This window comes from Anser cygnoides, chromosome 21 (genome assembly GCF_040182565.1).
Source record: "Anser cygnoides isolate HZ-2024a breed goose chromosome 21, Taihu_goose_T2T_genome, whole genome shotgun sequence".
NCBI classification, from domain to species: Eukaryota; Metazoa; Chordata; class Aves; order Anseriformes; family Anatidae; genus Anser; species Anser cygnoides.
Window position 1 is genome coordinate 4,207,093 of NC_089893.1, and position 24,922 is coordinate 4,232,014.

At 41.7% G+C, this 24,922-nt stretch overlaps 1 protein-coding gene and 1 long non-coding RNA gene across 3 annotated transcripts in view; one reads left to right on the forward strand and one right to left on the reverse strand.

Annotated features, from left to right (window-relative positions):
• The window catches only part of SIK2 (salt inducible kinase 2), a 49,821-nt gene that overhangs the window by 15,345 nt on the left and 9,554 nt on the right, over window positions 1–24,922 (reverse strand). For both annotated transcript variants that reach the window (XM_066981083.1, XM_048063401.2), the window contains exons 4-6: window positions 14,749–14,910; window positions 3,985–4,109; window positions 1,783–1,906 (exon numbers count right to left, since the gene is read on the reverse strand). In XM_066981083.1, the coding sequence (XP_066837184.1) occupies window positions 1,783–1,906; window positions 3,985–4,109; window positions 14,749–14,910 (411 nt within the window). The remainder of the gene's footprint in view (window positions 1–1,782; window positions 1,907–3,984; window positions 4,110–14,748; window positions 14,911–24,922) is intronic.
• Window positions 291–23,013, forward strand: LOC106039789 (uncharacterized). Its single transcript, XR_001209476.3, has 5 exons — window positions 291–740; window positions 20,034–20,158; window positions 20,306–20,534; window positions 21,011–21,120; window positions 22,845–23,013. It is a non-coding gene; the product is annotated as an uncharacterized lncRNA (long non-coding RNA).

The window sequence follows — 24,922 nt, forward strand, 5'->3', positions numbered from 1 at the left end:
AAGGGTGGACTAGATATCTTAGGAGTCTTTCCCAACCTGAAGGATCCAATGATTACACCTACACAGCCCCTGCACAAGGGTAATGGTAATATTTAATACCTCTTTGAAGCCACCCGTGCTTTTCTAAGTACAGTGCCACCATTAACTGATAAAGCTTCAAAACTCCTCCATGAATTGTGTGTGTGAACTAATTCGCATTCTCCCCTAGCAGTCTGAAATAGCTTGTTCGGGCTTATGGGGGAAGGGATTGGCAAAGCTGCACTTCAAATCTGGATTATTATTATTTTTTATTTTGTTTTAAATTTCCACACCAGTAGTCACAAAAACAAAGGTAAAAGTAACACCTCTGTGGCTCTGAATAGCAGACGGTGACTACGACAGCAGGTTTATCTGTTTTAATTCTAGGAACAAAGCACAATGAGTGCTTTAGGTGGCTGAATAATTCTGAATATACCAGGCCATTGCTACTTTCTGACTACTACACATTGGACAGGGTTAAAAACATCACTTCAGTGCAGTTGCCATGAGTCAGGCCATTCAGGTAGTTATGACAAATAGTTGAGAGAGAGATTTCTGGCTATTTATTCCTGTTGACCTCTTTCGGTTTCAATGTTTTGCTACCAGGCACACCCTTCCCCACTCCCTGCAGCGCCGTGTGAGCAGCAAGGGGAGCAGCAAAGCTGGAAGTGAAAGAGCAGATCTGCGCTGCAGGCACAGCGAGGACAGCAACTTGCACCGAGGTACCTGGATCGAGCTCGCGTACTTATGTCAGCAAAGTCACAGACACAAACACAGCTCAGCACAGGCTGCAAAATGTGCCAGGAAGCTGAAGGCTTGCTGTGGTGCCATAATTGCACTGCTAAAAGCAACCAAGTGCTGAGCTAACTAGCTCAGCTATAGCTACCCTGTAGTGGCTATTTTGAGATGCAGCCAGGAAGAAAAAGGGGAGGAACAGAATGTTTTGCACCACAGAACCCTGAACAACAGGCCTGAAAACTTATTTTTAATTCCCTTAAAAACGAAAAAAAAAATCATGGAAAGGAGTATACTGAAAGGGGGATTTGATTCAGGAAAGCTGTTGTGAAGTACTCAGGTTTTAGACCCTTTAGCATAGGGAAGCTGAAGGACATCATCAAGCCCTGTGCAAAAATGGCCCCGTTTGTTCTTGTCTGAACAGGCACGAGGGAGAGTGAAACCCAGCAGACGAGGCAATTAAGCAAGGCAGAGATCTGATAGTCTCTTTGTCACGTGTGGGAGTGCCAGATACATGACTCTGAGAGCCTGGCATATGAATTGGTTGCGCACTTCTTTGCTTCTGTTTAGCAGACATTCAAAAATCAGGAGACACCCAATGCACAACTTCGGCAGGGCAGCCACGCTGCTCCCACTGGATTTTCTATACGAATTAAAATGTTAGTGGCCTTGCAGAATGAAATTGAATTGTTACACAAATGTGCCTCTCCCCCTGTACCCCTGTATTTCTGGTCATTGTAGGATGAGAGGTCCTTCACCTTCCATTTTAGATCTCTCCTTGCCCTTGGGCAAGCTACACTGCGGTCTCCAGGAAAGATGGGCTGGTTTCCGTACCTAGCAGCAGCAGCCTGATTGCAAATGTATACAACTCATCTAGGCTTATTTGTGTTTCTTAGCAAAATGAAAAATAGTCTGCCATACTGTAATCTGGTGGGCAGGTGCACCACCCTTCACTGTATTGCAACAGAGATTATTCTAGAATTTATTCAAGGTTTACTATAGTAAGAGTAGGAGAGGACAAATTGTTACCTTCTGACATAAAATAAGGTATCCTGAACCTTCCTTCCAGAACTCGTTGCCTCAGGATGGGGAGTGTTGGCCCATCAAAAGGTAATGCTCCACAGACCAAAACATAAAGAACTACACCCATGCTCTGTAAAAAAAGAGAATATTCATTTCATTTTTCAAGCTACCTGCAAGGTTGTTGAGCTTGGTTAGCTAAATCCTGTCACAGAGAAAAATTAAATTATGTTCTGCAGAAACAGGAAATTTATACAAAAAGGAGTTATATTTCTGGAGATCCCTAGACATTAGGAACTGTCAGCTAGCCCCAGATGGCTAGGCTGGCAGTACCTCGTGCTGATAAGCAGGTAAGGTGAAATGTTAAGTGTTAGAGACTGGCTCTAGCAGGATGCTCGACGCATGTGACTGAGGGGTACCTGCAAAGTCAGCCCCCACTTCAGGTGACAATTCGAGACCATTAATCTGAACGTTGTTCAAACAAAAGCAAACCTCAAGCAGCCACTCAAAATAAGAAATTGTAACCTTTCACGTTTACCAGCTTGCAAAACGTGGGTGAGAGGCACGCTGGTAACTTCACCAACAGTCAGCTTCAGGGGAACACCACCTAATGACTCTGCCTTGCTGCCTACGGTGCTGAGCACGAGGGATTATGCAAAATGAGCAAAAGGAGACAATCTGGGCAATAGCTCTCATCCAACTGCCAGACTCATTTTTTAAAGTATGCAAGTTAATTGGCACTGCAAGTGGAAATAGTCTTGCAGTATAGGCCAAAAAAAATACAGCGCCACACTAGATGAAATAACCACAGCAGATGAAATAACCACACCAAGCCCTCGTGCCATCAGCTGGCACAGAGAGCCACAGCACTGGATTTCTCCAGGGGAAAAAAACAAGTATTTAATATTCACCTTAAAACCTTTTAAGTACACAGAGATTTTAAAATCAAATATGTATTTTAAAAAGTCATTTCCTTCCTTACCCTGACAAAATTTGAACTGGGGATAGCTGCATTCCTCCTGCCAGCTTAGCACTTGCAGCAGACCTATTCTGCGACTGGATGTCGCAAAAGAAATATGGAATCCTTATCTCAGAAGATAAGTGAAGAAGATAATGGGTGTTATCTTACCCATAAGTGCACGTGTGCTTCTCTTTGTAGCACTTTTATTCCGTTCATGATTTAGGATCTAATGTATTTAAAGAAATATTTACCAATGTTTGGAGATTCGCTTTTGCCATTCAAACAGGGCCTGTGCTGCTTAAAAGAATAATGGAGCTGAGGTCTGCTGTAGGTTTATGTGCCAGTTACTACAGGTTTATATATATATAATATATATATATGTGTGTGTGTGTGATATACGATAGATAGATGCATACACACATATGCCCATAAAAGCACAGTGTTTGTTGACTAGAATAACTTAAATTAGGTTAGCAGCTGAAAGGTGACTTATCGTGCACTGTCCTGTTGTGTACCAGGCTCTGACGAAAATGTCAGCGCGCGTGTTGTGAAATGTATAATGTTATCGCTGCAAACCTAATGCCAGATCAGAGACTGCCAACTTGCACTGTCTCTGCTTGTTTCAGAATATGAATCTGTCACTGTAAGTACCAGAATACTGAAATTAAAAAAAAAAAAGGAATGTAAAGCAAACTGACAATGCACGAAGGGTACAGAGAACCTCTTCAGTTCATTTCAGCCCCTTTTCCATTGCACAAGAATGTGGTTGCTCTCTCTGTCCTCTTCCATAGAGTAGTACGCATGAACACACAGAGATTCAAAGCCATGCAGCTGCTTGCACTACAAATGTTTGTGGCACAACTGTGGCTGAGGAAAGCAGTCATCATCTCTACCGTGTTTCAGTTGCTCAGAGTCAAGAACTTACAAGCCTTACAGGTTCAATTCAAACTTAATACAGAAGATCCTAAATGCACCGGAACAGTGAAGTGCATGCATTCAGTCCAGGCAGCTTTTGGAGGAGGTACAGTTTTTCCTCTGGTGTGCTTACGTAGACCTACAACATACATTTAATAGCCACCTGGATGGGTAACTTCAATTTAATTTAGTGTTAAGAAAAATTTTATGACAGTCAAGAAATGAAGCCAAAGAAGAACAGCTTGTCTGCAGCTTAAGAAAACTCAAGGTAAAACTTTGTTCCAACCTTCCCAAAGTTGACTTGAATCCATATTAAAAAAAAAGAATAACGATACCCAGATATCCAGCTGGGGTCCCTCGTATTGCTGTCCTTCAAAGACTTCTGGGGCTGCGTATGGTGGGCTTCCACACCATGTTGTCAGAGGCTCGCCACTCTTATAGAAATTTCCAAATCCAAAATCTGTTGAGAAATTAAGGGGAAAGTCATTCCAAACTCCAGTTGCACAACAAACCGAATAATTATATGCATGGGCTGGGCCTGGAAACTCACCGCCATTCATGAAAGGCTCTATCACAAATCTATTTATGATTACTCCCACTGAAAGCATTTATTAGGATGCTGAATGTCCTATACAGCTATTTGCACGACAACTGCATGATTATTACAATACTCTGCAAAACTTCACAACCTGCAGGAACTTTGAGTAAACTTCTACCAGTTTGCTAAATCCCAGTTTAGAAACAGCTATCACTAAAATTCAACGAGCTGACAATCACGCATACATATGAGCTTATTTACTTGCCAAGAGATATCTGAGATTCAGTACTGCATCTGAGACTTCTTGAGTTTTCTTTAGGTGCTCTCTAGCCTTGAACAAACAACAAATAATGACAACAAAAGCATCAATCCTGAAGAAGGGAGGAGGGTACTCTGCCAAAAGCAACAAGCATGGGAAAACACGCAGCCTTCTGCTAGGGAGGAAGCTCTGCTCCTGGGATTGTCTGCAGCCCCTTCATTCTGCAAGTGAAACTTACCATTTTACAACTGAGCTGTTCTTTTAAAGGGCTTTTTATGGCTTAAGATGGAACCAGACTTTGGGACTTCGGTATTAGTCACAATGGGTAATAATCCAATAATGAAAAGTGAAATGACAGCCACTACTAAACAGAGAGGTGAATTCAGAAACGAGTCTGATGCAAATTTTTCAGCTTCACTGCATGTTTCTTTTTACTAGAACAAAACAGCAACAACAACAACAGTATTGAGGAAACTTGCTTAGTGACTTATCTAAAGCTGATTTTTTTTCAAACTGCAGGATTCCAGGTGGGTATTACTGTTCCCTGGTGGCCAATCTGTAGCTCTCTTGCCATTCACTTCACCTTTATTGGGGTCTTAGAGATCTTCACAGCCCAGACCTTCCAGTTCCTCTTATTTCCTGCTATCCCTCTCTCGCTCCCTTTGCTTGGTTCAGACATCATTTGCTTTGGCATTCTTTATTCTGTTTCCTAATAGTCCCTCGTAGATCCCTTGCAGATACCCATTCTGAACATGCTCCTTCAGTAACACTACTCAGAATTAACATACATGGCTCCACTTATTCATCAGTCTTCTGTAATAAAAGCCAGCGAAGCACTATGTTAGGGTAGACCTGTTCATGCCACGAACCAAAATCCTGGCTCCGCTCAAGTCTAGCAGTTTTCTCGTGGATTTCAGGGAAGCCAGCACCTCTCCCTGTTGCTCCCAGCAGCACTGCTGAGTCCTCTGTTCCACTTGTGCTGCGGGCCACTACATGTGACAACAAACTCTGTTAATACTAAAACAAAGGAAACAGATCTGATAACAAGGACAAATACTCTTTGGATTTAAGACTTTCAGGCAAACCTGCTTCAATTCAAGTCAGCTTCAAGTCAGCTGCATCTCCAAGGGAAATAGAGAACGGAGCATCAGCGTGTGACATGCAAAGACCACCAAGCACAGTGACACTGCTGCTGTTCAGCACTGGTTTGCTCCTGGGTGAAGGAGCTTTAGCTGTTCTGCTACTTTTTGCATGCTGGAGCGAAGCAGGCAGTAGGTTACAAGTTGCTTTGTGTTTCTTTTCTGAAGTGATAATGCTTTTACCCTCGGAGCTCCCCAGGCTCCTGCAGAGTAACGCTGGTGTGACTCGAGGAATCCTGTGAAAGTCAGCAGTGCTGATGTACAGCAATCAGGCTGTTGATTTAGGCCTATCAACCCCCGAATACCTCAGAGGTATGTTATTACAATGCTGATCAGCAGATAGCAGCGCTGATAACCGCTGTGGTTACCAGACACCGTAGAGGCGCTGCTGGTCCAACCTCCTTTACTGCTGTTTGCACGGGTTGTGTTACGCAGAGGGAAGGGCCTGGCTCCCGTTTTATGTCCTGAGCTATAAACCATGAGACAGCCCTCGGAATCAAAGCAACACAAAGATATTAAACAGAAAATCTTTCCAGGCTTAGGTAAAGCTAACCTGTAATTGTTGTGGAGGAGCAGTGTGGAAAGGGAATCGCACCCTTCTGTTTAACTTCACAAAGGTATTTGGTTGCTTTCCTAGCAGAAGGACAAGAGCTCCAGCAGTTCATTTAACAGAACTCCTGCAGCGTACATCAAAAAGTGAACACAGGCAGAAGACGCAGATTCAGGAACACCAAAACTGAAGAGGCTTTAAGAGCAATTTTTCTGCCTGTCGAGATTTTCCTTAGCGTGTAACACGGTATAGGCTCCCTTTCCAACTGCATCCATGGGCAAGACATACCACCTACTGCCAGAGCACCTACACACGAGCTGCAGCAATGTTTTTGCCCTTTGAGACTTTTGCTCTCTGGCAAATTTGGTTACAGCCAAGCAACAGGTTCAAAAGTTATCTGAGTCCCATACAAAACAGCATGATCTCACAGGCCTTTTGGCTGTTGTCATTAATTCTTCTAACTGTGAGTTCAGTAATGATTTCAGCAAGACATCTACATGGCTTGGGAAGAGATCCCAAGTCTTTTTGTACCACAGGTAAATTCTTCTGACAAAGACTTCCCCTTTAATGCCTTCCTCACCTCTGCTTCCTTACCGCATCGCACTGCGAGTCTCCATTGTGTTGAAAAGAACCATTAATCTAAGTAGGATATTTTTAGTTGTCTCTAATGAAATGCACTAATTAGGAAGAATAGAGGAATTATGGAGAGCCAAGACTATGCAACCAACCAGCTCTCAGGATGGAAATCTCTCCAGTGGGTATCACACACCGTAAGGTGATAGGAACAGTCACTATTGCATTTAACAGTTATATTCCTGGGGGCATCCAGAATACAAACCAGCCTTCTCTACACACCTTGTGCTGGTGATCCATTTGATTTAGGTAAGCAGCCGGTAACTGTAGATCAGCCACAGTTACACACACATAATTCACGTCTTTCTGTCCTCATTATGCTCCTCCTCTTTCTAAAGCTCCCTTGCAGTAATCCTGAAGGAACAGCTCCACACAGCAATGCACATCTAACCTCACCGACACCGCTTCTCAGTGTTGTTCTTCCATAGTAAATGCATCTTCAAAAACATTCTGCAACATGTGATCATAACATCATCAGATAGCCTTGTCAGCCTCCATTTGAGACTAGAACTGTAAGTCTGATCCGACATCAGACCTGCTCAAGTGGCCCTAGGGACAAATAAGGAGCCGCAGTCCAAAGCTTTAGTTTGGAAGAAACAAATCATGAGAATCTGCTGGAAGGAAGATGATAATTAGAGTCTTCATACCTAAGCAAACTGCTTGGATAAAGGGACTCTGGGGCATGCATAACTTTGAAACTGTTAGATTTAATGATGTATCTTACCCTGTTTGACTTAGTATCATCTCCTTGGTCAGCAGAGCAGCATTTGGTGGATTGATTACTTTAAAAGTCTAAATAAAAATTTGATGGCTTTCTATAAGACAAACTCTAGTTCAAATACAAATGATTGAGCTTGCTGGCCGCAGTGATTGATTCAATTCCATCAATTGAATCAATTGATTCAATCAGATCCACAGTCACCCCAGCTCCTTAGGGATTTAGGATTTGTGTAGCTGCGTGCTGACTGCTAATGACCATCATTTTTGTGATGATGTGGGACACTCCCATCCCTCACCCATTTTTGCACTACTAACAATCAGACTGGACATTTAAAAGACAAATATTTAAGCTTCATATTCCCATTTAACCCGATGTTAAATTAAAATTAACCCTAAATTTAACCTTAACATAAAATAGTGTTCCAGGTAATTAACATTTGTTACAAGAGCCCATCTTATGTTCCTGCAAAGATCTGTTCCAGGTGAAACTCTCAAGAGAGTACAATCTCCAGCGTCAGTCCAAGGTCACTGTACTGGCTCAAAGCCGGAAAATCAGATACCCGGCGTCACAGCAGTGAACTTTTAGGACCTGGCCATCATCAGAGAGCCCCAGTGCCTATCCGTGAGACGGCTCCGATGCCAGAAGCTGTCTGAAGGTCAGACCACACGGGAGATCCATAACAGCGTCATGCTCTGCAAGCACGCCGAAGGCCCCACAGTTGCATGAACCGTTATGCAATGGCACCCTGGCGTGCCACCACGATCCAGAGGTGCAAACGGCCAAGGTCAGCTCAGACTCCAAATCCACACAGGAACCACTAAAAGTAATGTTCATGCCATCCTTCCTTTTATTTTCTCCTCCAGTTCTGAAACAACTGCAACTTAAGTCGCAGTAACAGAGGGAGCAACAACAGAATCTCCTAAAACAAATAAAATCCCCCAATTGCGTGTCACCTGCCTTCTTCTTATCGCAGCCAGACTTTTGTTTATTCTCTTCGAGACTTTTCTTCATACATCATTGGCTTGGCAACCTTGACAATACAACGGGAGAAATGAAGCAATTTCTACTCTCAGAAGCGTTTTGCCATCTGTGTAGGTGTCATTAGATCTGATCTCTCCCTTATCTCGAGTTTGTCAGGTTTTCAACATCCTCTAAGCACTGCAGATAAATATCAATCTTTATCTCTGAACTGCAGCTCCTACTCAGGTGCCACCCTCCTCAGTCTCTGTACCAGCTTCACAAGTAGGTGTACGTGTATTTGTAAACACAGCTACAGGAAGCGTGACCTGCCTGGAAATACACGAGATTTCAGCTCCTAAGAAAGGGAAACTTTTTGCCTATCCAGACTGGATTTAACGTTAGGTTTCTGGTAAATGTGAACACGTGGAAGCCACTTCAGGAAGAAAAATAAACAAATCTCAACAGCAAAAGACAGAACAAAGTCTCTAAGTATGACTGGTCAGTATTAGAGGAGCTGCAGGTTTATGTTATAACTGGGATTTTTGCTTTTTGCCGTTATCTTTACATGCTTAATTTCGTAACACGATAGTTTTCTTTACAATTACCGTAAGTAGCTCAAGAACAAGGACGTCTTACAACTTACTGGCACTGTCCTTGCAAGGCTGCAACCTTCTGCTCCCTTCCTGAGCAACAAATCACAGAATTTAATGCCATAAAGACAGCGCTTGTCTAGTGCAACAGCAACAGTCTGCTTCCATCTGATGGTCTTGTGATGGCAGAGATGATTAAGTTTTATTAGCCAAAGCCACGAATGAAAGGTCTATAAATTGATACTAGAAGAAGGCAAGGGTGCGCTCTATACAGGCTCCAATAAAACAATACTGGCTGCTGGGGTTCAGGGAAACGAGTACAAGGGCAGCAGGCTGCAAAAAGTGGCCAGCTTTGTGTGCTCTCCCCGTCGCTGCCAGATGGATCTGAGCCAGTAGGGAATTTCCTCACGAGTCTGTGCACCTTGCCTAGAAGTGTACGTCTTACAACCTGGCAAACGGTTCCTTTACGCTGTCTTTGATCTGCGGCTCTGTAACTTCAATTTCTTCCCTTTTTTCAAGGGCAAAGAACACTAGTATCCTTCAGTTTGAAATTTTTGCTGAAGAAATAGCATGCATCAACAATTAAAAGTACAGTAAAAGCCAGGTACCTATTAATTTGTGCTGTAAGTTTTCACGTGACATAAAACTTAAAAACACAGTGATGCATATTTCAGCAATTTGCTCTTATCTTTAGAAATCCAATTACATTCTATTGTTAGACAAAATAATTACCTGTGCAGGGAGATCAGCATTATTTGCTAGGGTACATAAATTATTACGGTTACCTCCTTTTGTTTCCATCATACTTTCCACACTTGTTTCTTCCAATTATGTTAAACCATTTTTTTAGGACCTCAAGAATTAATAGGATCCATTAAAGCCATTTCAAAGAAGAAGTTAAAGGTTTAGATAGGATACTGGATGCTCGATCCATTGAGCTTCCTCAGTGTTTAATTACTGCACTGTCAGTGTGGTTGTCCCACTTTTTGAAGTGTTAGAGTGGCCAGGATTCAATTAAGCACAAAACAATCATTAGCCTCTCTTTCTCTCCCCCCTACCTTGTTTCTGCTTTGCAATTGCTGATCTACCACAGTCGTTCTGGATCAAAGGTAATCGTTTTTAACCTAAGAACAGTGTTACGGTTTCTCATTCCAGAGAAATGAATTTTAAGAACGTTACTGTCATTTAAAGGAAAATATGCCAGCCCTCCACAAAACATATGCCAGCCACGGAAATCTAAAAGGACTGAAATTGGACTTGTTACCAGAGGACTGAGATTATATAATGCAGTGATCTTTATCTTCTTAACATTTGCCTGAGTCTGCACGTTAAAAAAATACAATCATTTACGGCATTGTGTTCAGCTGAATAAACTCCGTGTTTGTGCAATCTGCAAACACTGCCTCTCAACATTTGGGGCATTTTGTTTCTCAATCTCATTACCCCCTTTAGAATAATCTTGAATTTAGAAGGTATAATTTTTTGCACATACATCATTCAAATGGAATCTGTTTTCCCGTTAAAAATGGAAACAGAGTAAGATTTCAGACCAGTTTGCAATTTGAGAAACAGAAGCTCCCTGCCAGAGCCACTGCAACTTCTGCTGTGCATCTAGCAATATAAGGTGCTCTTTAATTTGTACCTCTAAAAATCCTTCAGAAGGGATTCTAGCTTCCGAGCTCTAATTAATCCACTCTTCTAAAATTGCCAGAAGGATTCAATCAGCCTGGCTTCACAGAGCCACATGGATCTTTTGTTACAACAGCAATAGGGGCGAGCAGAGGAGATAATCGGGAGGAGAGAGGTACTGATAAAGGAAAGGTATGAGTGTGTTAGAAACAAACCTGACCCACTTCATGAACTGAATGCTGATCAGCCAGTTCTGACGTCAATGCATATTTTACTGTCCACCAGCAAGACAAGCCAGCACTACAACCTCCTTCAAAATAACAGTCTCCTACCTGATCTGCTTTGCACGCAGCAGCTTTACCATCAGGATGCAATGATTTCTGCAGACACATCTATAAAGCATCTTAATCTGGCAGTTTTGTGGGGCTGGAAGGACACGGAGAGAACCTCACTATTCCATCCCCAATTCTAAACTGCACTTTCTGCTCCCAGCTGCAGAGGCATCTCTTTGCATAGAAAACGAACAAGTTTCATCTGATGGCAGCACAGCTTATCAGCAATCAGCCACTGAAATCCAGCCCCTGCGATCCCTTCAGAAACCAGCAAAATGCAAAAGGTACATGAACAAACTGGCTGCCTACAGGCAACAACTTTGAGAAGAACAAAGGAGCTTTACCTTGCCAGTGCTAAAAACAAATTTCATGGAGAATGCCTGGTTTGGGAGTCTTCAGCTGGAACTTTCTCACTGGCCATTTTATCTGATTAAGACCGTTTTTATGTTACATATGCTCAAATTTAAGTTTGAGGTTTTTGCTCCCAACTCCCTAATATCTTCTAGAAAATAACAGTATCAAAGCTCTCACCTCAAGTTCTTTATGCATCCCCTGCTTCTTGCCCAGTTACTAAGACTGGAATGAAAGATCCTTGGAATTCGATCTATCCTCTTTCTTTTAGAGCAGTATTAACACAAAAGCATTACATCTCAATCCAGCTTACTTGTTTAAGCATAAAAGGTGGCAGTCTCATCAGCTTATAGTTTTAGGAATGCTTACTTTTGCGTCTTAGCTGATTCTCCTACTAGCTGAAATACAGAGATAACTTTATGCATGTTTCAGTATTTAACTGAAAATATTGTATTCTTAAAGTTTAAAAGCTTCAGTAAAAGACTTAGAAGCCATCAGAATAAATCAAGAGATCCCGTGGAAGTTAAGAGGAGCCTGGAATGGCCATGAGTATCCACGTGGATTTCATAGCTGCTTGCAGTATTCAGCAAGGCACAGCCCCACACATAGCGCTGGGCCCAACGCAGACACCGATGCTGCAGAGCTTTCTATCAAAATAATTCATCAGTTACTGTGCTGTTTTTAAATTGCTAGATTAATTCTAATTAGAGAGTAATTCTAGCTATCAGAGTTGGGATCCTGGCTGCCCTTTGTTCTTGCACAATTTGATAAATGAACCATGAAGAATATGAGCCACTGGAAGAGACTGTTCTCGGGGACCTGTGCAATGCTGGCTAACTCCAAAATCTCAGATGAATTGCATAGAATGGTTTATCATCTATCTCCTTTGCAGAGAAAAATAAAATAACTGGTTTGGGACAACTCACGACAAAGTTTCTGGCAAGCTTAACTTTTCTCCAGTTACTTTATCACTGCAGCTGGACACGGGAAGTGCTATCAATCTGATAAAGCTCGACAAAGCTACGTGAAAGAAACAGACCATGTGAATCACCACTAGTTAATGTAATCATTTACATACAGACCATCTGTAATTAGCTTTCTGCAATACAGAGGTAGAGCACAAGAGCAGCCAAGAGGAGAAAAAGAGACAGCAGCAGCTGATGGAATCTGGTAACAACCATTTATCCGTGCTTTCGGTTATTACCGAGTCTCTGGAGAACCTGTGCATCGCAATTCCCCGTGACAGAGCAGTCGAAGTCTCTAACCTTTCCTTGGGTAAGAGGGCTCCTGAGATGCCTTTGAGGAAGTATTTTTGGGAGCCTGTGTTATGCTCGCACTGCAGTGTTCATGGAGGCAGGGAATGTGCTTGCCTACAGTGCTAAGGACATCCACAGAAGAGAGACCACTGATGAGGGCCCCGCTCCGTGACTTGTGCTTGGGCCACTCTGGTACCAAGTCCAGACATCATCTCTACCCTACACTGTTTCTTTTATTTTCTTCAGGCATCAAAAGCCCTAAGTAAGAACTCAAACTCATACCAGAACTGCACCTTCCTGCTACAACAGCTGTAAAATCCTTTTGCTTCCTACGATAGTAACTTTTAATATCATTACATTTCAACAGTAATATGAAACCCTCCAATAGAGAAAATTAAAAGATAGCCTTAAATAGCTTAATATAAAATCAAATAGAGGCTGCAGCAAAAACTCCCCTATTTATATAAAACATTAAACAACAAAACCGTTTTTACTGCTTTCATGAACCTTCTGTAAAATTCCCACTCTGACATGCTAAAGAGCCATGAAATACAGAGCACTCGTCATCAAAGACCAGATTACTAGGCTTCCCTTTTTAGCTTCAGAGAATCTGTTTTATGCACCGTTCCTTCTGCCAAAACAAAACGCCTGACATTCAGATTTGACTAACAAAGATTAGCCTAATAATCTACTCAAATCACGGTTCTCCAACGCACATCACAATTTTCCTTAACCTTTCCCTTACTTAACCTTTCTGTAAACTCTTCAGCCATTAGAAAAACATGCTAGAGGTGGGAAGGTGGGGGTACAGGAATGGAGAACGGAATGTTTCCAACGTACAGACAAAAGTAAAGGTCAATACAAAAGCAACAAACACATCCAGGATCTGGGAAAGCTGCCCCATTAATACATACACTGGTAAGAAATCCTTCTTAGTCCATCAGAAACATCACATATTATATCCAAAGATAACCCGTTTTGTGAACAATGACTATAGGTTAAGAGGAGGATAAAATTCTTGCTCGAGCAATAGTTTTGATCTCAAAGGTGAAGCACTCATTGCAAAAGATCGTGTTGATTTCCCATTCTGATAAAGGTGACTTGAAAGAATTTAAAAGATTTTTCCTAAGGAAGAAGTTAATCCCCAGAAATAGATTGAATGCTTAGTCTTCCCAACGTCTTCTGTAGTATCACAGGGAAAGGGATGAATCTTCATGACAGATGCTAACCAATTAAACAGGTGCTAAATTTTCCTTCAAAATCTTTCGGGATGCTGTCTTCATACTCCGTAGATAAGGAGGAGCACATTTTAGAGATCTGCTGGTACGTTTAACACTCTTCTGTAGCCTTACCCTTACAGAAAACAAAGAGATCTAGATACATTTACAGTTCATCCATTTCAGAAATGCCAGAGAGGAAATTCAAGGGTAAAATAATCCAGCCGTGATCTATAACTCAGAAATGTTTCATCACTTCATCCTTCTGAGCCAATTGAAAGTCTATTCACACTTCCTTCTCTGAACTCACAAGCTTACACCAATACAAACCAGCTTCTTCCAGCAGTTAGTCTTCCTTTCCTGCTCCTGTATTATTGATGATTGAAGTTCAACAGTCCTCCAAATCAAGATGTTATCTAGCCTTGCCGTTTCAAGTGTCTCCAGGCTAAAGTCAGTATGGAAGGATTCGTGGAATTGTAATGAGTTGACAACCGACAAAATGATTTCCATTGCTAGCAACATCTGCTGTGTCTAAATTTATAATTAAAATGAAATCATGCATGCAAAAAGAAAAAAATCAATAAGCTTCCATTTTGAGTTTTTCTAACGTTGAAAGAAGTTATTTGATTAACTCTGTTTTAACCTGAACATCTGGCAGCATTATAGGCATGTTATGACACCCACAAAAAACGACTATAACTCTAAAAATTATTTCCTTTTTCCTGAAAGTATAATAGAGCTAATCTAGGAATTCTTTGAGCTATGTGCACTGTGATATCCATCGTGCAAAGATATTGTATGTATTATCACTCTGATTTTCTCTGCCTTAAGCACAGCAGGATTTCTTTGGTAGCATCAAGGGAATTGCTGGAACAACCTTCACAAAAATCGGGTGTGACTGAATATCATTTGCATTCTGGGTACCTGCTATTTTGATGTTCATGTTGTTGTCGAGCAGAAGATTTTCAGCCTTCAGGTCACGGTGCACAATCTTTCGGCCATGGCAATACTCCACTGCCGAGAGGATCTGCCAGAATTTGCGCCTGGCCTCAGACTCACTCAGACGGCCATGGCTGGCGAGGTAATCTGTTAAAATAAAGTCGGTTTAAACAGATTAGACAGCAAGCAGTAACCCTGAAATTAAGTGATTTCTGTCAAATATACTCAAATGCATCAAATACTCAAAATTTCAGCCAAATTTCAGCCAATCCCAGTTTCCAACACATTATTCTTGCATTCTCCTCTCCAAAAGAGTAGGGACAAAAAAGCTGCTGCCTAGTGGAACTCTGAAACTCAACCTTTTATTCCTTCTTTTATGGTTGTCTGACTATTCTGACAAATATTTTCATATAACAACTCCTGTGGAATGAGGAATACTTGGAATATCTTGCTTCCCCATCACCAGGTGCTTTTCAGCCTCTCATTGATTCCCAGCAGCTTCACGCCACACACCTTCCTGTGAAGCCTCAACACGCTGCGTGGTGGCTAAAAGCATTTTTCCTTTGGAAATAAAACAAATAACCATAAGGTACCCATCCTGACCTCTCTCTTGTCTTCGTTGCATCACAAGCAGAAAGAACATTTTGTTTTCATATTTGATTATGTTGTAAAACTAATGTTAGCCCTGAAACAAATGATAGCTCTGAAGCTGAAGACGTCATTTATCCCCGAGAACAAAAACAAGCGAAGCAGCAGCTGTGTGAGTCTTGACAGAAACAGCTTCTACAGCCAGTTCTTTTCTTCCTCTTACAAGGCAGAAAAAGCAAAGAACCAGCCATTAGGATGGGTTCAGAATTGCCTCCTACATCCCACCAAGAATGCGGTTAATGGCCAAGGTGCAGGGAATTCACATAGGTGTGCTGCGCAGGGACGATGGGCAAAGGCTGAGCATATCTCCAACCAATTGCTGCAGCACAACTAGCACTGAAATTAAACAGAAAAATGGCAAGGAATGAGCTTATGTGATGAATTATAAGAGTTTGGTTCAGTTAATTTTTTTCCAAGATTAAAAAAGAAACAACAGATTTTGTTCACAAGATGCACAATAGGTACCCCTTTCTTTCTGTGAGATGACGGAGGGATGTGAGGCTATGCCATGGCCTCCTGCATCACACGACCATACGCACACACCTTCCATTACACAACTTGATACAAGCTCAGCTTCTAACCGTGAGGACAACTTACACGTATACGCAACGTGATGTTATCAGACATCACATGCAGAGGTGCTCTATCTGTGCTAATCACTTAGGTGAAACGTCCAGTCACGTAACGTAACCTGCCCATGGATCCCCATCCCTCTCCCCACATATATCAGAGTGGCTAGTAGGAAAAGAAATGCAGTTGGGAGCAGACTAGCTGGACAGGGCAATAACAGCTACCCGTGATCTACAATATAATGCACTTAAGTCACACACATGATGATCAATGACCCAATAAGCTTTTGGAAAAGCTTGCCTATGGACTGTTGATTTCTGCTTGGATAAATCAGAAAAGACAAAATTAAATTTATATAATCTAATGTTCCTAAAATAAGTTGGTACTTTGGTTCTTAATAACATTTTAATGTTGTTACATTAACTTGCAGTCCCACGTTTCATTTCCATGGCAGGTAAGCTTACTCTGTACTCACAGGGAGGTGATGAAGTGCAGCCTTATGAGTTACTGTATGAATACTAACCTTCCAAAAGCACTAAAGACGATGGAAGGTGGTTTACTGGTATTTGGCTATAGCTCCTACATTATGACTAGAAGGGAAAGTTCGGAGCAAGGAAACTTTTTACATCCTGCAGGTTGTGTGAGAACTTACTAGACAGTGAGCACATTCACTGTCAAACATTCTTCCCTGGAAATAGTTCAGAAAAACAACAGAGGGGGAAAAAAAAAAAAAAGACAGAAAAAAAAGGACAAATGCAATTTAAAAACCATCAATAACAATGTAGCTGCTAGCTTATGATGCTACATGGAATAAGAATAAGCTGGCAAAGGACCAGCAGGAACACGAGACAACCAGGGTTGTGCTTTCAGTTACCTGTAAAGCTATGGAAAATTAGCCCAACTTAGCAGAACTACTTTGGACTCGTGTGTGTGCAAGACGACTGACTTTAGCATACCGCACATATATTAACTTTCGGTATAAACTAGAAAAAAATGCAGAGGAACAGCAGTACGAAGATGTGGAGGAACTGCGTCATGGCGTTGCTTGAGGAAGAAGAAAAGGGTTTGAGAGCCGTTGCCTATTTGCCAGGAAATCATCACCCAGCCCACGAAGCACACGGGAAGGCTGTTCATCTGGTTGGCAGGGCACAGCCACTGGTTCCATCAGGAGAAGGAGATTTCCTCATTGGCTCTGGATTACAGTTCTGCCACAAATGCTTACGTGACCCCGTGAATACCCCGATGCTGTACGGCACGCCACGGAAAGCGCCCACGGGCAGCTGGGCTGTTGTGCACACTGCCACAGGACGTGCAACAGAGCGCCACCGGGCGACACTCAGCTACCTAACCATTTTAAATTTGGGATTTAAAAAAACCAACCGTGTATCTTTTGTTTCAGCGATTTCACTGTGCTGTCAGCAGTTCTCCCGTACCATTTCAGCTCTACATCAGAGCGCTGAGCTGTTTGATTTGTTTTGGCATAGCCAAAGCCTTTCAGATTAGGCAAGCAAAACTTTTCTGTATTTTTTTATTTACAGCAACAATTTAGAACCAGCTTATCATTGGTTTAAGGCTACACTAATGGCATCTGAGCAACATGACAAAATATATCAGCAGTGAAACTATAACTAATAATTTAACATTTAAAAAAAATGATTGCAATATCTAGGACATATAAAATAAAACAGAAATGCGGTGATGACTTGAAGATTGTATCTCACTTCATTACAGAACACCAGGTAACAAATTCCACTTGAGGAGGCACTGTCCTCCCTTACTGGCATTACCAGCCAAATCACTGGAAGATTTCACCAGCCTGCAGGTACAAGCAGGATGAATGCAGTACTCTGAAAACGTGGAATACTACAGCTCAAGTCTCCAACGTCAATAAACTGATTTTATTTATTTATTTTTTCCAATATGGACATATCTGGAGAGGGCTAAGAAATGGGAGACGGTGGAAGTTCTCTGAAGCAGAGAGCTGAGTTCAGTACTGACAACTTCAGGACATCAGCCTATGGGCTTCTCCACCCCACATTAACAACCTGCATGTCCCCAGTCTCACACTGCCTTCCTTCAGCATGGAGTCCTGTCTTGAAATGCTCTTTCAAAGCTAAGGAATACGTGAGGAAAAAAACAAACAAACAGACAAAAACAAAAAAACACTGCTTAAACATGTTTAAATTCAATGATGCAAAACTAGGAAATTTATGAAATAAGTCTTAAAATAACTAAAATGTTTGAGCTGCCACCAGTCCCTTCTAATTATCATTTACGCAAAGGTCCCACGAACAGGACTCATCATTTAGAGACCAGCTGGCACAACCATTTCAGTCTGAATTCAGTTAGCAGGTTAAAACAGCTGCTTCTGCAAGCAGGAAAATGAACACAACGGAACGGAGGTTTTCGGTCTACCTCTGTTTACTTCCAAGGATCTGTGACAAAATCCCTAAGTAAATGATTAATCATATCTTCCAAGCTAGTTACGTAACCTCAATGACCCAAAAAGGATCGTCGTGCCCAACACGATGCCAAAGCAGCAAGGTAGCACAGAATACCTGTTTTTGTTAGGTTGTATTTTTTTTTGTTTTGTTTTTTAAACTAACACAATATTGTTTATGGGTGCTATAGGTGCTCGTGATGTTTTCATTTAAGCTGTTCTGCTTTCTCTACGATAAACAGCTCATATCAAGCACACTAAAACCAGAAAGTACATTTCCAGTAAAACTTCACTGAAGGTGCACGTCAGCTTTGTTATTGCTAGAAGAAAGGACAAAGGAAGAAATATGCTGCTCAGGGGAAGGGGGCACAAACCATGAGAATTCTTGCAGAAATTAATAAAAACATGAAAAAAAAACATTGTTGTTGGATTGTATAAGACCAACAACTTCACTGACCTTGGGCTCTTGTACATGACAAGTTCTTTGCTGCTACCTGGGCCACAAGGAATTGCTGCTACCGCGTGCTCCAGGCAATGGCATATTGATAATTGAAGAATTGATAATTCTGAATTATATCATCACTCATATGGTTTAAATAAGCATAGCAATCATTAATAAACCATCCTGTTAATATGCTCAGTAAAACAGGCTTATTTCAAAGATGCTTTCTTGGGAGATCTCAGTTGGAGTATAAGAACAGAGACCTCAGCTGCAGTACAATCATTCAGCAACCCTCACAAACATTTTTAAGCACTTTGTTCGATCTGATCTACAAAACCTGCAGATCTAAAAACTCTCCTCAGAGCTTCTAACCTGCCTGGGTCTTAATGCCTTTTCAGCTGGTTTAACTTGGCAAAGCACGAGAACAAACAAAAGCCTGGCAGCAAGGGGAGATCATAATATTTGCAAGCAAAATATCATTCAGTCACGGAGTGACTGACAAATCACATGATGGCAAGGTGAAGTCAGATATCAAAGACACAAACTAAATTACACTGAATGCAAGCCAGCCCTGTAAGCTGTTAATCCATCCTTTGTTAGCAATGCAGCAAATACGTTAATGGACCTAAACGGTCATTTGCTTTCACAGCTTTAGCCTGTCAGGGCTCATTTAGAGCTTCCAAACCACCTTTAGCAATAGTCTCGGCCTTGCACTTTCCACCAAGTCCAGCAGCCTGCATGGAATGGGTAATTTATTCTGAAATACGCTACTTTATCTCCCAGTGAAGTAGAATATGCCAGGATCTACCTAAACAGGTGAAGTTGGTGCATGCAAGGATACAGTTTGTACATTAACTAGTTTCAAATAGGAAAGGCTGGGACATATGCATGGTGCCAGCTCCTGGCTTTCAGCAATGACTTTAAGGCAGCTGAAATTTGCTAGAGATATTCTGCCACAGCAGCTCGAAGCTGGACACTGGTTGCACGTGCACAGCTCTGGAGCTAGCACCCAGGACTAACTTAGGTAAAGAGCAAAGCACCCCCTTGTCCTTTGCAAATAAAGAAATAGCAAAGCTACCTATGCCTTTATAGTTGGGTGAATCTCATCCTCATGTCGTACCCTTCATCTACAAGTTTTAAGGTTATATTTTTCCCTCTGTTTTTCTGTAGTGAGATAGAAACCAGAAGTCATCTTCGATTTAGCTGGATCCACAGCAGGCAGAAGCAGGACTTGTGCTCAAAAAGCAGCTTCCTGAGCAACCTTTCCAGTACCACAAAGTACATCTGTTTACTGGGTAAGTGAAACATGAAGACGGTATCCACTTCAAAACATGACTCAGAGACATTGTCTAGCACTGGCCAGTGCTTTTCACTGAAATGACTGTCCTTCAGCTAGGTGAACAATTGCGTATGTTTTTTACTTTGTATGTTCTCTCTGCTAGGGAGACAGGGACACACTGGAGAGAGCACAGTGAAGGACAATGAGGATGGTTAAAGGACTGGAGTGCCCGTCACACGAGGGGAGGCTGAGAGAGCAGAGGGCGTTCAGCCTGAAGACCAAGCTCACAGGGGAATCGTATTGCTGTGTATAAATACTTGACAGGAGGAAAAAGAGAGTCACTCTTCTTACCAATACCCAGTGATACGACACGGGCAACAAACTGAAACAAGGTAATCCCATTTAAACATAAAATAAAGGTGTTTATTTTATTTTTTTCCTCTGTGCATGTTGTCAAATGCTAGAACAGGTTGGTCAGAAAGATTGTAGAGTATTCATCCGTGATCCTGTGCAACCTGCTCTGGTTGACCCTGTTCTGAGCCACAGGGCTGGACTATACATTCCCTACGCATCCCTTCCAACCTCAACTATTTGGTGATTTGGGTTCAGCGTAAGACAGTCAAGACACCACTCATCCAGTTCAAGCTTAGTAAAGAATGACTATTTGCATATTACGGGGACACATTGCATTTCCAGTCTTATGAATGCCTACTAACACAAGTGATAATAATGGGTTAGAATTTCAGGTAAGGAAATCCAGATTATCCATGAGGAAGAATAATTGTAACTAAAAAAATTGTAACAAAAAACAAAAAAATCAGATCCTGCATATTCTTGTCTAACAAGGTTACGGTATCCCTCTTTCTAGAGACAGCTGATCCTGTGCCAAGGCTAGGACAAAACTGAGAGCTGCTCAAGCCTATTCCAGTCCAACTCTGCCCAAAAACATAAATGAAATTGTCCAGGACAAACTGCTAGGTAAGACTAGGATCTTACAGATACAGACATAATTATTAATACTCTAACAAAGGAAAGACATGCCTGAATGTCTCCTTTATGGAAAAGTGTTTCTGGAGAGACTGCAAGGTTATTGTTCACTGAAACAGGCACGGGATTCTGAGAAGCTGAAAACGTAAGTACAGAGGTTTATAATATCAAATGCCTCCTTAAGGATTGATATTGATGCTGAAATAGTCTAGAGTAGTTGGAAGATACTGTCGTCTTTATCTACTGAGCAAGGATACTGCAATATTGCAAAGTACTAGTTACAAGGGGAATCATTATCTCTCTCTGTACTAGTGGCACAACGGCACAGCCTGGCACTAGCCCACTGCTCCCTGCAGCTTCTCTACACGGCAGCAAGTTCCTCCGTGTCTACTGCCCAGTTGCAAACAGGCTGAAGGTTGTAAGGAACACCTAAACAAATCAGGAAAGTCAGCTGTGAGATGTAAGATAACAGAAGTGGGTAGGCAAATATAGTTAAGCTGTTCTTCCCAGGACCATGCCTGGAAACTGAAATGTCTGCCTCGTACCTATGCTTTAGTTTCTCTCCTTCACACTTCCAGGATATAGTAGGAAAAAAGGGTACCAGAAAAGTACATACATAGGTACAGTCACCCTCAGAAAATTGAAGGACAAGATCAAAGGAATTTTTCTTAAGTGTCAGCCAAAAGTAGCAAATTCCTTTAAATAGTTAAAAGGTAAACCAGACAAAAGTCAAACAAGCTGTTAGTCTTGAACTCTTTTTGGGTTTTGGTCATGTTTACTGCTTTAATAATACACCTGTCGTGAGCATGCCAGACAGCAGGCAAGACGGGGTGAACTACTTTCACAGCAGAAGAAAAAAATCCTAACTGAAGCCTTGGATATTCATTTTCCCCTTGCTGAACAGTTGGGTTATTTTTAGGCTTAATAGTCAGCTTCACCCTCCACGGTCTCGATTTTTGTAATATAAAGAAAACAAATGGTCACTAATGAAAAACTAGAGAATTAGCCCTTCAGAATAGGTTGACTGTAATTAGTTTAGCTAACAGTTAATCTGTGTCTCAGCTGTTTAAGAGGCTTCAGGTGAGCGATGTTGAAGGTTACAAGGTGGTGGCTGTAAAGATATTAAAAAAAAAAAGCAGAAACAGTGAGTTTAAAACTTTTTAGATCTGTAAAGTACAGTAAGCACAACTGAAACCTTTTTTTCAAATATTTTATTAAGTCTAAGGACTTGTTCTTTTTAAAAAAATCAAAATGTAACCACATTTGAAGTGCCTAGACTAAAAACAGCATTTACTGCAACGACATTAGCTGGCAAAAGGTAAAATTCACAACTGCTGAGTGCAGAAAACGTTACCGTAGTTATGAAGACAGCAAGGAATATCAGTACAGGGGATAAATGTAATCCTGTCCAGGAACCACCAGTCAGCACTATGAACTGATGGGTTAGCAGAACTGAAAAGCCTCAGTGAGGGCTAGCACCAGGCTACTCACAGTGATCCTGACAGTGCGACAAGGCATTAAGGGAACATTCACCCATCACAATCTACTGAGACCCATCCTGAAGAGCATGCTGAGCTCTTTACAGCACCTCATGCAAGGGGAAGGTCGGAAGGGACAAATATGCTCTCACAGATTTTCTAAACCACTGAGTTTTTCGGAGGAGGGACCACAAAGGCCAACTTCAACTTATTGGGTCTACTCTCTCTCTCTCTCAGCTCCTTCTGTAGTCAGAAAAGAAGGAGAGGCTCCTGTGGAGGGAGAGCTGAATTTCTGTAAGGCCTTGCTCTGAACCAGACCCCTGAGAGGCCTCTCGCTCCCTGCTGGTAACAGAGGGATCATACAGGAAAATCTGCCCCAACAGACTGCAGTTTGTCTTCTTGGATATACTGACCCCCACCTCATCGGCTTTTCAGGTGAAAACTTAAATCTTGCCACAAACCTAGAGTTTTTTTTTGTTGTTGTTTTAAATCTCCCTCAAGTGCAGTTGAAGGTCAGTCAAAGAACAAACCTGAGCACAATAGTTAAATGATGCCAGCAGGCCGATTAACTGAGGTAACAGCAGGTTCCACAGGTTTCTAATCATCTTGCTTCAGGAGAGAAAAAGTAAAAACCCCCAAACCATGAAGACACACAGCAAAATGTTAAAAACCTCAAAGACACTTGGGTACAGAACTCCAGGGGACCATCCCACTGTCTGCTGTTTGAAAACGAATGGTGGAAAAGTGAGGCTATTTCATAACCTGTTAGTCTGGAAGTGGCAAATCCAGCACACACAATGAAGGATCAGGATGGGAAAAAGGAAAACATCATGTAGTTTGAGTCTCCTTTCTACTTCTGTTATATTTGTTTGTTTTTTAAACACTACCCCAGATTTTCTCTACTTCCAAGTTACGTTGAAGCTGCCCTGGACGTGATATCCTGCTTATAACAAACAGTCCAAAGATAAGGACCTAAAGGTGAAAAAAAAAAAGAAAAGATAACCAAGAAAACAAAGAAGGGACTTTGAACATTTGATTTGTTTCCATGAAATCCACCCCGTCCCCCAGTGCAAAAAATGAAAATCAGCCATGCTCCACCTCTTCTGCTCTCCAATCACCAGGGCCCTCCAGAGGGGCCCTGGCAGCATTCGTAAGGCAAACAACACACCAGTATTTCAATCTCTTATCCTGTTTTCATTGCATATTATCTCCATCTCTCACAAGTTACAGGAAGATGCTACATAAAGTCTGAATCACACATCAGCATGATTGTCTTTCCATAACAGTAACTGCGCAATTTTTCCAAATCAACAAGAACATTAGTGCTGCTTCAGACATCTGAGTTCCTCCAGGAATCTCTTCAGATTCCTGTTGGTTTACTCTACAAACAACACACAACAGTTCATGAGCAGCATGCATCTCAACAGTGCTCTTTCCTCTCCAACTACCAGCTTTCCGAGACCTACACTCAAATATTGTTAACAAATAATGTGGCCAAACAATATCAGAATGGGACCAACGTTTTCAGGATGAGTTGTGCTGGCATTACGTTGTCCAAGCAGGAACACGTACCTGGAAGTGCTATTTCTACAGACAGGTCTCACCGCCTCGTTCACACAAGCCCAAGGGTCACCAGCCTCCAGTTCCTCTCTCTCTCTGAGTATAATCCCTTCACTGCTGGGTTAAACCCTCAGCTGATAATGGCACGATGGAGTTTGATCATCAATAGATGATCATACACAGTTGTTGGTCTCCCACTGCGCTGATGGGATAAATCTATTTGCACATTGCTACATTTTGTTAAATTAAGCTAAGCCTGACTGCCTCACATGACAAATACCCATCTTATTTCCATCTTAGATGAAAAATTAACTCAGTGTTAAGAAAGACAGGGAAAAGTGAGTCAACTGTACTGTGCACATGCTACGTTGCATTGTGAAACAAAAATCCATGATTTTTTTTTTCCATTTCCAACAAACTCAGGTCAAACCCCACTGTCTCACTATAGTAATTTACTACCCCAGTCACTTTGCCTTTGCTTCACTCCTGGAAACATAGTTCTTGCTATTAAAGAGCACTTCAATGCTTCTATCTACCACCACGAAAGACAGGTCACTTTACTCAGTAGGTGCCCAACAAAACCTGATTAAAAGCCGTTGTAACTGAATCTCTCCCCATGCAAATTCATATTTCATCACCTCTTCTGTCATTTTTCAACTATACCACCACCCTCACATTTTGAAGGTGAGACACAACAATGTATGTTCCAGATCAAAAGCGTATTAATTCCAACTGTACAGCAGCTAAGTCCCTTT